The sequence below is a fragment of the Phocoena phocoena genome, chromosome 12, assembly GCF_963924675.1.
Source record: "Phocoena phocoena chromosome 12, mPhoPho1.1, whole genome shotgun sequence".
Classification (NCBI taxonomy): Eukaryota; Metazoa; Chordata; class Mammalia; order Artiodactyla; family Phocoenidae; genus Phocoena; species Phocoena phocoena.
In genome coordinates, this window is record NC_089230.1 from 83746618 (window position 1) to 83760030 (window position 13413).

The window sequence follows — 13413 nt, forward strand, 5'->3', positions numbered from 1 at the left end:
ACTGAGACATGAGGGTTCTCAAAATGCACATAGTCACACAGAGTATTTTAGCAAGAAGTCAAATGTTTTAATTGGACATTTTTGTCATCCACTTTATTGAGCAGCCCAAAATGTGTCTTGGGGACTAACTTCCCTTAGGGGTGGGCCTTGCTAACATTAGCTTTGCACCGTGGGTCCTCAGTGCATAGGAAATAAGGCTGGAGATGAAGACGGAAAAGGTGGGGATAGTGATGGATAACAGGGCACAGATGCGGGAAGGCATTAGTTCCACGGTGTTTCCAGAGCATAGACTTTCATAGTTATAACTGCTCATCTCAACCTGTAGCCTATCAGAAAGGAAGCCTCAGGTGTAGCTGTGGGGAAGAGAGAATCAGACTTGTATGTGATGAGATTCTCCATCTCCAAGGAAAAACATGGTGTCCCCTGGATTCAGGCTGGGCTGAAGTGAAATGGGCAACTGTCAAAGCTTTGTCTGTTTCCTTGTTTTCTCAGCAAACAAGTCTGTTCCCTGTCCGTGCAAAGACTAAAAACGATATGCTACAATGACGCTGCCTTTAGAATTATCATTAGGAATAATAATTTCATCACATCAGAATAAAAATCTAACCGCCTGAGATAAAAACACAAAGACCTAGAAAAGGGAGATGTGACCAGTTGATTATTTTCCTTGCCACTTATTCTCCCCCCCACCCGGCTCCCCAGTTCCACTCTCATAAGGCTAAGCCACTCAGCTCCAAAGCCTCCTCTGGCACTGTTCTCCTAGCTCCTTTCTGTTTACTGAATCCAGCAACCTCTCTCCCACCTCAGGCCCTTTGCACTTCCTGATCTTTGTGGTTGGAAAGTTCTTGCTCTGGGCCTTACACGGCTGGCTACTTCTCAAGTAATGTCTCCTAGATGCTCAGAGATGCCGCCTAGACCACCTTAACTAGGGCAACAACTCTTCCTCCCAAACCACTCTCACGCTACCCAGTTTATTCCCCTGCAGCACTGCATATTAGGCTGAAATTGTTTTGTCTACCTATGGAATTGCCTCTTCACCATCGGTCCCTCACCCCACACACACATGATAGAGTGTAAGTTACTGAAGGTAGAGACCTTAGCTTTATTATTATTATTTGTTTGTTTGTTTGTTTTTTACGGTATGCGGGCCTCTCACTGCTGTGGCCTCTCCCGTTGCGGAGCACAGGCTCCGGACGCGCAGGCTCAGCGGCCATGGCTCACGGGCCCAGCCGCTCCGCGGCGTGTGGGATCTTCCCGGACCGGGGCACGAACCCATGTCCCCTGCATCGGCAGGCGGACTCTCAACCACCGCGCCACGAGGGAAGCCCGAGACCCTAGCTTTAATTTGTCTGTTTTTTTTTTTTTATATATAAACCACTGTATACTCAAGGTTTGTAACAGTCATTAACACATGCTAGGTGATCGAGGTAAGTATGTGTTGGATAAATGAATTCAATTTCACATCCTAAATTCACTCTTTTAACCATGTATCCTGCTCTGTAACCATAACCTTCAGGACTGAGCACTGCCTCATGTATTAAAGGTGAAAGAAGTTCTACACTGCAATTAAAATGGAAACAACACGGTTGTATATGTTTTCAATCTTATGGTTCCTTTAGAAAAGAAGCGTAAATTCCACCAGACTCAGCTGACATAAAAACTCACGCTGTAGAGTTTTATCAGCATGTTACAATAAGTCAGCATTTTAGAGAAAGCTAAGGGCTTTCACTTCTAGAGGGCATCCAGTTGACATTGAAAATGACTGTTGATCAGCTAGCATTTGTATTTAAAATACAGGATTAGCATAAGATGCAACAAAATCCTGAAAATAAACTTTGAAAATCATGTAGATTTATAATTAAGCCTCGAACACTGAGCAATCTCCGGACCCTGGACAGCCTCCTGAGGGCTGAACAGTGTCATTTCTAGAGCTTTTCCAGTGGAAACAGTAGAGGGAGCTCCTGGCCCACATTACACATTATGTGAATTTCTGTGACACACCTGAGCCCCACTGCTCAATTCTCTTACTGCAATAATGAAACAATGCACAAAAACAATGCCAGAGGAAAAAAAAAAGAAAGGAAATCAAGGGCCCTGCCTGCAACAGAAAGGAATAATAACACATTTTCCAATTAATGCTGTTTTTAATAAACACGTTTGCAGGGATGATGAATGAGAAGTGACGGAAGTGTCAAACGGGTGGGCTAAGACATGCCGCTTTTAATGGCTCATTAGTTAAACTCTTCTGTTCCGCCTCATTGCCAGCTGCTCTGCTCTCCCTTCTAAAGGAATGAAAACCTGGAATACTTTGAAATAAACTAAGACATTTCGAGACTCTCGAAGCCTCATCATGCTAACACGAGGCCACTGTTTTCCATTCCTTTACGCTACTCAGATAACTGGAAGGCTTGAAAGACAAAGAAATCTTTACTGGAGAGTGAGTGAGAGAATAAAGGTGGGTTTAGCGGTCCATTCCTGGGTCTCAAGTCTATAACCCCTACTTATACTTGTGTGATCCTGGGCAAGTTACTTGATGTTTCCAGGCAACCTTTACCCCATTATAAAATGAGCATCATTTCTACTTCTCGTGATAGTTGTGAGGATTACATAATGCGCTGGCAGTGGAGCATCAAACACAAGAGCTAGGGCTGTAATCATCTCTCCCGGTCCATCTCTCTCTCTTTGGTGGAATATGTTTCCTCAGGAGTTACTGCTATTTCCTTCCCTAGGGAGAGGCTTAATGCTCTCGTGCTTCCTCTCTGAAAACTGCTCTCAATCATAATCTTAGGGGCTTCCCTGGTGGCACAGTGGTTAAGAATCCGCCTGCCACTGCAGGGGACACAGGCTTGAGCCCTGGTCCGGGAAGATCCCACATGCCACAGAGCAACTAAGCCCGTGAGCCATGGCCGCTGAGCCTGCGCTCTAGAGACCACGAGCCACAACTACTGAGCCCGCACGCCTAGAGCCCGTGCTCTGCAACAAGAGGAGCCACTGCAATGAGAAGCCCACGCACCACAACGAAGAGTAGCCCCTGCTCACCGCAACTAGAGAAAGCCCGCACGCAGCAACAAAGACCCAATGCAGCCAAAAATAAATAAATAATTAAAAAATCATAATCTTAGTGTATTTGCAGGTATCATCAGTCCAAGACATTGCTACTTAATGGTTTCCCTCCAATGAAGAATATTCATTCAAAACAAGATGACAGAAGCTACTTGGGGGAATTTGGGAGCTTTTCCCTTTGTGTAGGTAAGATCAGCTCTGCTTCTTAACAGGAAATTGGACCAATACTTTATAAAACGTGATGAAGGGTTGTGGCCAGCTCTGTGAACCAGTTAGTTGCCCCTCAATTACCAGCATCTCAATAAGAATAATTTTATGTATGCAGATTACATGTGTCTAAGTTTCAACTAAACCTTCCTCAAAGAGAGGAAAAGTTGCTATTAAGTATGGGAAGCTAAATTGGAGTAATATATATGACTTTGATGAAACAATACTTCATAAAGAAAATCTAATAACATTAGTTCAAAGATCTACTTTAAGTAAATATTCCTTTATTAGATTCTTTCCCCTAGAGAATGTACTCTCTCAGGGTGAAAGAGATTGTCCTTCCACACACACAAAGTTGTGGGAAATTATTCTTTGTAAACAACTAATCTTTTTGGTACAAATGTTTCTTAAGAAGGTGAGAAAATACAAATTTGGCTTCAGAACAATCACAAATAGAATGGTTGGTTAAAATGTTTTAATTATTTGAGTTGCTTCAGGCCATTAGAGATTTCTTTCTTCTATTTTTTAAAAATCTTCATTGACACTCCCCAGAATAACAACACTACCTTTGATGTAGGGAACATCTCTAAAGCCCTGGAGGGGAGAACATTTTCTTGAAGAAATTGAGCAAAGTATGCTGTTATCAAAGGATCCATGTCTCCTAAAAACTCCTATTCCTTGGTTCTTTTCAGACAATCCCACCGGTCAGAGTAAATCAATAAAAAATTTTCCCTTAACTTTTCTGAAGGCTAATTGCTCAAACATATATAGTAAAATTATATACTATACTGTTCACTCATTTGAGGGACATTATGTATTATTTGATTATTGCTTGATAAGAGAGAAAATTAATTTTTTTTTATAGTTTACATCGTCATAAGACATTCTAACACATGCTTTAGGAATCTCAGACGCCAGCCAGTAGGGTGAGTCAGACACCATCTCCCAATCTCAGTCGGAAGGATCTTGGTGCCTCCCAACCTTTCCTTCTTTCTCTTGTTACCTTCCTTCCTGTTGTGAAGGGGGGAGGGCTCATCTCACATAAGGTACAAAGTGGAAGAAGACAAATAAATGAAAAACAACAACATTTTGACCTAAAAAATGCCCACAAGTAAAGGGGGACGTCTCTTAAGCTCTATGTCAGTTGTAATAAAATACAAATGACTAGTAAATACTATGATAGCTGCAATGAATCTCACTCTCTCTCAGCATTCCAACTACTGTGCCACTAGAGAGACCTATCAGGAAATCTGGCCCTGGGACTCTCCACTCAGAGCTCTTCACAGATTGTCCTGGTTTCTTGGGACATGGGGAGCTCATAGCAGTTCTGCCAGGATGCTGCCCGGGCTGGACCCGACCTGTCAGTGCTGTGGTCAGAGCTGCCTGGCAGCCGCCTGCCCCACTCCCCGGGGCTCAGCTTTTGTTCAGGCTGCTTTCCTCTGTCAGCAGCTCCTAGCTTGCTCTCTCCTTCCCCTCTATTTGCTTTACTGGACAGATCTTCTCAACTTTTACAGAAACAGCTTTATTGAGGTATAAGTGAGACACAAAGAATTGCATGTATTTAATGTGTACAATGTGATGAGTTTGGACAGATGCAAACACCTGTGATCTCATCACCACAACCAAGGTAACTGACATACCCAGCACCTCCCAGCCTTCCCTTGTGTTCCTTAGTGTGTGTGTGTGTGCATGTGTGTGGTAAGAACACCTAACATGAAATCTACCCTCTTAACAAGTTTTGAAACGCACAATACTGCATGGCTACCTATAGGCACTATGTCGTAGGGCAGATCTCTGGGATGTAATCATCCTGCATAACTGAAACTTTATACCTGTTGAATAACACTCCCCAGTACTCCCACCCCTATATGTTCTCTGCTTCCGTAAGTCTGACCATTTTAGAAATCTCAAAAAGTGGAGCCACGCAGTCTTTGTCTTTCGGTGAACTGGCTTATCTCTCTCAGCATAACGTCCTCCAGGCTCATCCATGTGTCATTGTGTCATGATGAGCAGGAATTCCTCCTTGTTTTTAAGGCTCAACCTTTATGCTTCAGTTGTCAATTCCAGAAGAAAACCACCCTGGCGTTATCTTTTCTAAGTTTTCTTCCTCTATTCACATTTTCTGTGAGTTAAACTTAAATACTTGAAGGGCAAGGACCACATCGTATTCATTTTTGCAAGCCTAGCTCCCAACAGTGTTAGGCACATAGGAGGCCTTAAATAAATGTTTAATAGTTGGTGAAACTATTAAATGATGTGAATTAGAAGCAGGTTGATTTTTGTATAAGCTCATTTTCTTAAAATGTTAGTTAATATGATCTTGAAAGGACTGATTTTGAAGAACTCTGTTCATTTCTAACCATTTGGGAAATAACAGTCCTCTTGCTAAAGTACATTATGTTTAGGGAAATTAAACATGAAGGTGGCATAGAAGAATGTGGGAAGCCAGGTATTTCACCTTTCTTTTCAATGCTTCCCTTAACTAATTCCTGTAAGAATGACAAGGTGCTTCATAGGACTTTTTGCAGTATGGTGGTATGCATGTCATCTATTATGTGAATAACTTAAAAAAAATACAAAAGCTGGTGAAAAATGTACCCCAAGATAGAGTTTTGATAATACTTGTATCAGACAAAAGATATTTAATCCACTAGAGGAGTTATCCCACAATCAAAAAGACAAAGAGTTTCCATAAACCACAATTCTTATACAAAAATGAGCGGATGATATAGTCTAATAATTCTTTTTAAACAAGAGCTGACCCATGAATAAAATCCTTTTCTTTTTTGAATAGAATTTCCCCCTTTTTTTGGTAGTCTAACAAATTGGTATTTTATTATATTACAAAAGATAATAAACCACTTTTCTTTTAAATACCGTGTACTCAGGATTTAATGAACACTGTGTGTCAGACCCATAGCTGAGTTTAAATTCTAAATCTAATACTTGAAATAAAATAAGTACCTCTCTCTCCCAAACACTCTGGCAATCAGAACCTGTGGAATTGAATGTTATAAACTCCTTCATATGGTCGCATATTTCTTAATCTTCTAAATTGTTCAGTAAACTCATTTGATCTACAGCTGAGGACTCATTCCAGGATGTGGTGTAATCCTCTTCTCTCCTAGACATTTGGCAAGCCTGTCATAAAGGCCTTCATCATTCAAATTCCTCATGCATTTAGAAAACTATGGGAAAGTCTAATCTTGCCTGTTAGCTTGTACCAGCTTTTCTTGTTTATAGCACGAGACAATTACCGAAAATCCTACAATAAGTTCTCTCTTTTGCCAGAAAATTTGGGATAAAAATCAACAGAGCTGATTCCTTTAAAGACTGGATTCCAGGACGTCCAATTGATGCCATTTCCCCCCCCAGTTGTTTCATAACCAGTATCAACTGACACCAGCATATTGCTAAGAGAACAATTTACTTGAACGGCTAAATGGATGAAATGAAATCATTGACAGAGCAGCAATCTTTTTCACCTTTGGCATGTGGCCACACCCTAAGTGACTCCTAAGGAGCTCAGTCTAGAGCCCTCTAGTGGTGGCGCAGGTGGTTCTAGCCTTTAAAAAGTCACTTATTTTCCCGTCTTGATTTTCTCATCTATGAAGTATATTCATTTGTTGACTCATTCATTAAATAATTAACAGTTACATGCTACATGCCAGAAACTGTGCTAGACAATGATGATAAAATAGAGGTTCAACAAATATTCACAGGGCAGTGGTCAGAAAGACAAGGAAAATAGGAGTCACAAAACAATGTGCTCTGTCTGCAGGAGGCATAAGCTTATAAGATTGCGGAGGATGACACCTCTCATGCTGTGCTGGGAGCACCGGCAAGGGCTTCGTGGGAGACCTGGGGTCTGAGCTGAGTCCTGCAGGTGGGGAAGCTCACCTGGGCCTTGGGGAGAACATTTGCAATGTGTGGCATTTTGAGATCATAAAGGAAGATGACACTACAGGTTGCAAAAGAAGAAAGGGCACAGAGGAGGATAGACAAAGATAGGAAAAGGACAAACTTTGAAGGGACTAGAATGGCTGCAGAAGATATGGAATCCATCTGGAAGGAAAGGGAGGTTATTAAAGAGTTTTCAACCAAAGAGCTACGTGATCAGAGTTATGATTTAGAAGTATTACCCCGCTTGTAGAAGGTAGAGGCAATGAGACAGCTGGGAGAAGCCTACAAAAATATAGATACAAATTGACAAGGGCCTAAATAAGGCAGTGGTATGAGGAATGAGAGCTGATGGGAAGTAGAATTGACATGATTTAGGAACTATTTGGATGTGGAGGATGAGAGAGAGAAAAAAAATCTAGGGTCATTTTTAGAGTTTAGTTTCAGACAGGCTATGTTTGTAGTACATAGGAGACCTCCAAGTGGAGATACTGAGCAGGCCGTGGGGTGTAGGAGCCTGGAACTCAGGAGGAATGTCTGCGTGGAAATAGAAGACTGGGATTCTTTAAACCATACAACATATAAATAAGGGAAGGGGGAACAGCTTTACGGAAGGAGACAAAAAGGATGGCCTCAAAGGTAGGAGAAAACGATCAGCGTCAATGAACCAAGAGAATAGAGAGTTTCAAGGATAGAACAGTCAACAGCGTCAGTTCCTATACAGCAGTGAAATAAGGTGAAGCCTGAAAGGCACTCAGGGAATCTCGTGACTCAGAGATATTGGTGATCATGGAGAATGCAGGGCCAGCGGAGTAGCTTGGACATAAACCAGACTCTAGTGGGTTGAAGAGTTAGCAGAAACACAAGAAATTGCACACTTCCTCTAGAAGCTTGGGATAAAGGATGAGATCAGCTGATTGGCTACACGATCTTTATGGCTCCCTTTAGCAACAATATTCTATGAAATTCTACTGGCAAAATAGCTGTGTCAAGAAAAGTAGACACACTTCCCCACATGTCTGACTGCCCACCAGCCTGGATGTTAAGAAATTGAGGAGATGGGGCTCAGGTGGGCTCAGCACAGGGGTTGCTGATCTGGGACTCGGCTTGGGGTGCCCATGCAGGCAGTACACTTGCTCCTGTCCAGGAATGAAGAGGGCAGGGGGTGCAGCCGGCCACCAGCCTCCCTGATCTCTTGGTTGTTGGTGGTGGGAGGTGTAGGGAGCACAACCACGTGAAACAGTGGAAAGATGGAAATTATTATCTACAGGGGATTAAGAAAACCTTTAGATGAACACACAGCAGTACAGAGAGACTCATGAAATACCCTACTGTTTACTCACAGGTGGTCCTGGAGGCCCTGGTTTTCCTGGAGGACCTGGTTTTCCTCGTCTTCCCTAGAAACCAAAGAGAAACAGACAACAGCTACTGTGATTCCATTTTATTTTAAGATGAGACAATAGTAAATGGCAATTTTAAAGACTAAAAATTAATCTAAAAGTTAAAAAACAATTCCAAATCCACATGACCTTTAAAGACCTGTGAAGTCTAAAAGCTCTGAGACCATTTTTAACAGCCAAGATGAGAAAAACAGTGCCTGGAATGAATAAACTGTGACTCTTATTAGCAGCCCTTTAAAGGCTGTCTACTTTGGTACTCTAGCAAAGTAATATAAAGTATCTGAAGGATGGTCTAAGATGGGCATTTTATCTGATAATTCAGTGGGTTCAGGTGCAATAATAAATGCTTTTATCATCTTAAATTGGTATTTCTCAAAGAGTGATCTGAATTCCAATTTTATAGGAGCTTCCTGAGGGTGCTATCAGGTATTAAAAATACACTTTTCTGGGCTCCATCCTGGACTTACTGGTTTAGGATCTCTGGGGAAGGGATCCATGAATATGCATTTAAAAAACCCCTTCAGGTAATACTCATACTCACACTCAAAGTTTGAAAAGCACTTCCGTAAGCCATATTATAATTATATATGTTGTGAAAAGCACATTAACTAGCTCTTTTCTTCCCTTTGGATGATTAAGCTGTTTTATAAGTGAAATAAAATGTTCACTCCTTGCTTATTAATCTTCATTATTGTAAGTGAATGTTAACTCCCCAAGTTCACAACTAGCTAAATTCCAACTGCAAGAGCCAGAATGACATTTCTAAGTACCTGGGTATCTATAGCATTTAAACAACATTGATTTATTATACATTTATTTTCTTAATTATTTTCTTTCCTTTATCATAGAAGGAAGCAAGCTTAGGTATGGATAGCACACATTTTGAATGAGAAGCATTTCTGAGCAGGTTTTCTAATTCTGTTTCATTGTTACTAATAACTTTATTTTATTACCATATTGGTAGTATGTTAACACATATTAAGGCTTGTTGTTACTTAAAAGGTAAAAGTATTAGGCTGATCTTTCAACTCTTTTTGGGGAGAATTGTAAGCATAAACAGGGAAAGGCCCATTTCACTGACGGATTTTCTTGTTCTGAAAGAGTCAGGCTTGATCTTTCTGGCCTTCAGCTAAGCTTGGAGTTGGGTAGGAAATGCAATACCCACTGAAGCAGCAGAGTAAGGTCTGGAAGGTAGGTAAGCAAATGCGACACTGTGATTGGGTGGGAAATGCTTGCATTAATTGCTGAAGGCAAGTTGAGTACCTACTGTCAAGGACTCCATATAAAAATGGCAGCTGTATTCATAAAAGATCCTGGCTAACAACTACAGAACAGATTTTTTAAAAATTTCATTAAAACCAGAAATAAAATGAGTAGTTATTTTCATGTACCTTCTGTTTTAGAGATCTGAACCTTGGATTTCCTTTGGGGGGTTGTAAGATTGGAATGAATATATAATTGAATATTCTGTGTACTGAATAAGAGTTACACACATGGACATCATTTTCTTGTTTTGCAGTTTATACATTCTGAAAATCAACATATTGGGTCTTTTAGTAAGTGCAAGTCAATCAGCCCCTGAAGATTAATCAATGATAAAACGTTTACTTGGAAAGTGGAGGCATGTATCCATTTACAAGAGCACAAAGAAACAAAATCGGTGACATTGGAGTAGGTGATTGGTTCTTTCTTTTAGGTTGAGGTAAGTTAAAACCATAGGATAAACTTTGTGTGCAGTCTCCTTTCCTTAAAGGAGACATATATATTGATTTGGGCAGGAAGTGGAGAAAATGAGGTTACTGATCAACTTTTACCACAGAGTTAACGTTTAAGATAAACCAAGTCTCAGATATTGTAGCATAACATTGTCATGTCTTAACATGAGGAGTAGACGCATTCATGGTTCAGTATGGTACGGGCAAGCTTCCAAACTCTTGATTTACATCATTGTTCAAAGCCTTGCGACTGTCAAGAGTGTGCGGATGTGTCTCTGGAAGAGCACAGGGGAACGCTGATTGTCTTTATGCCTCCTTGCTAACAGTAGACATGCAGGTAAGATGTTTTTGAGGGTCGTCAAATTATTGGAACATACTGTACACAGCTGACTTCAGCCAGCATGTATTTTCAGTTTAAATGTGGTTTCTAGGCTTGAATTTCTAGTAATATCCTGAAGCAGATTTGAATACTTTTTTCTTTTTCAGCTTTACTGAGATATAATTGGCATGTAACATTGTGTAAGTTTCATGTGTACAAGTGATGCCTTCATACACTTATACGTTAGGAATAAAGTTAGTGAATACCCCCGCCAGCCTACATAATTACCATTTGTGTGTGTGTGTTGAGAACATTTAAACTCTACTCTCTCAGCAACTTTCAAGTATAAACACAATATTGTTAACTATAGTCACCATGCTGTACATTAGATCCCCAAACTTATTCATCTTCTAACTGGAAGTCTGTGCACTTTGACCGGCATCTCCTCATTTCCCCTTCCTCAGCCTTTGGCAGACAACATTGTCTCTGTGTCGATGAATTAGGCTTTTTTAGATTCCATACTCTGGGGCTGGGGCTGTGCCTGGGAGGGCCAGGGAATACCCTCCTGACGTCGATAGAGGGGCTGTTTTTGCGTGTTTCTTTCCACTTCTGTCTCCTCTTATTTCAGGCCCGTCATTCTAGACCCACTGTAAAGTGAGACAAGAAGTGGGCACTCGGATGTGGGTTGGGATGAAAATCCCAGCACATAACAGAAAAATGCTGAGCTGGGTGCAGCCTTCCTGGCTAGGGTGCCTGGTCCCAGGTGGCCATTTGTTCAGAAGCAATTGATCAGTTGGAGTCTGGCTCAATCTCCAAATGGATGGTTTCAGCAGCATTACAATTGGGCTAAGCCAATACTTTTCTGAAAATCGGGAGTATGAAGCATAAAAGGCAGATTTACCATATCAGGTTGCCCTGGAAACCTCAAAGTGCTCAACACACATGTTTCCTGTTTGGCAACAGTGTAAAGGTTATCAAACTGCAGTTTAGGTATTTGTCTAATGATTTAAGCCCAGTGGTGCTCTAACCCGATCACACACCAGCATCCTCGGGAGACCTAGCAGACACAGATTGCTCTCCCCACTTCCAGAGTTTCTGACTCAGCAGGTCCTGGGTGGGACCCGAGAACTCACATTTATAACAAGTTCCCAGCAGTACTGATGCTGCTGGCCTTGAGACCACACTGTGAGAACTCCTGTTCTAAACCTCAAACTCTTATTTCATATTTAAAATCAGGCAATCTTGTATAGCCCTTAATCTTGTAAACCTTGTAGCTCAGAACAAAAGAGCTGGGTTGGTTTTGTGACTGCGTGGAACTTTAAGAATAAAAACCCCATTGTCAACTTCAGGACCGCCTGGATTGGAATCCCAGCCTTTTCTTTTATGGAAGGTTCTTGTGTCAAGATGTCCTTGCTGTAAAATTGGTACTTACACATTGAAGCCTGTTTGCGAAGAATTAAAAAAGAGATCATGTGTAAAATTCCTGCCACGCACACACCCGTTAGGATGGCTAGTTTCAAAAAACAAAATAAGCGTTCGTGAGGATCTGGAGAAACCGGAATGCTCGCGCACTGCTGGCGAGATTGTAAAATGGAGCAACTGCTATGGAAAACACTGCGCAGATTTTTAAAATAATGAAAAGTAGAATGACCATGTGATCCAGAAATCTCACTTCTGGGTCTATATCCAAAGGAATTGAAAACAGGGTCGTGAAGAGATACCTGCACACTGTGTTCACACACAGCACTATTCAGAATAGCCAAAAGGTAGAACCAATCCAAACGTCCATTAACAGATGAGTGGATAAACAAAATGTGGCACATACGATGGAATATTGGACATTCTGATACATGCTACAACACGGGTAAACCTTGATGACATCATGCCAATTGAAATAGGCACAGTGAAATAAGTCAGTAGAAGACAAATACCGTATGATTTCGCTTATATGAGGTACTTAGAGTAGCCAAATTTACAGAAGCAGAAGGTAGAATGGTGGTGGCCAGGGGCTGGGGGGCGGGGGATAGGGGAAGTCATTTAATGGGAGCAGAGTTTTAGTTTTACAAGATGAAAAAGTTCTGAAGATCTTTTCACGACAGTGCGGCTGTACTGAACACAAATGAACTGTACAGCTGAAAATGGTTAAGATGGTAAATTTTATGCTACGTGTTTTTCTCCACAATTAAAAACAACAACAACATCACTCCTACTATAATATCTGACACAGTGGGAATAATAAATGTTAGTTCCTTTTCTCCCTGCCCTTCTACCAACCTTTATCCAATTATCCATTTTGTTTTCCATTTAAAAATGTTGACAATATACCAAGAAAACCTTCTAAAATCTGTGTTGTGTATCAGTTAAGAAACGTAACCAACTGTCAACCTTGCATAGGGGATTTTTTTCATCTAAAACAACAATCCAGATGCCCATTAAGAGTAGAAATAGAAAAAGTAACTTGTAGATTATTCATACAGTGGAATACTATATAACAACGGAAATGAATGGAATACAACTATATGCAACAAAATGGTTAAATTGTGTAAACACAACGTTGATCAATTCATATAAGGAATAAAAGCAGGCAACACTAAGCTAAGCTGTTAGAAGTTGCAATAGGTCACCCATGTGGGAGCGGGGAGCGACTGAGATCATCAGACTAAGATGCAGACGTTCTGTTTCTTGAACTGTGTGCAGGTTACAAGCGTGTTCTCGATTTGTGAAAAATCAACAAGTGGTCTCCTTAGGATACATACATTTTTCTGAATGTTTGTTATACTTCAATAAAAATTAAAAAAAAATGAAACCA

General features: G+C 40.9%; 1 protein-coding gene across 1 annotated transcript in view; it reads right to left on the minus strand.

Annotated features, from left to right (window-relative positions):
• Positions 1-13413, minus strand: part of COL19A1 (collagen type XIX alpha 1 chain) — a 352005-nt gene that overhangs the window by 96596 nt on the left and 241996 nt on the right. The window contains exon 15 of the mRNA XM_065888668.1: positions 8514-8567. Within this exon, the coding sequence (XP_065744740.1) occupies positions 8514-8567 (54 nt within the window). The remainder of the gene's footprint in view (positions 1-8513; positions 8568-13413) is intronic.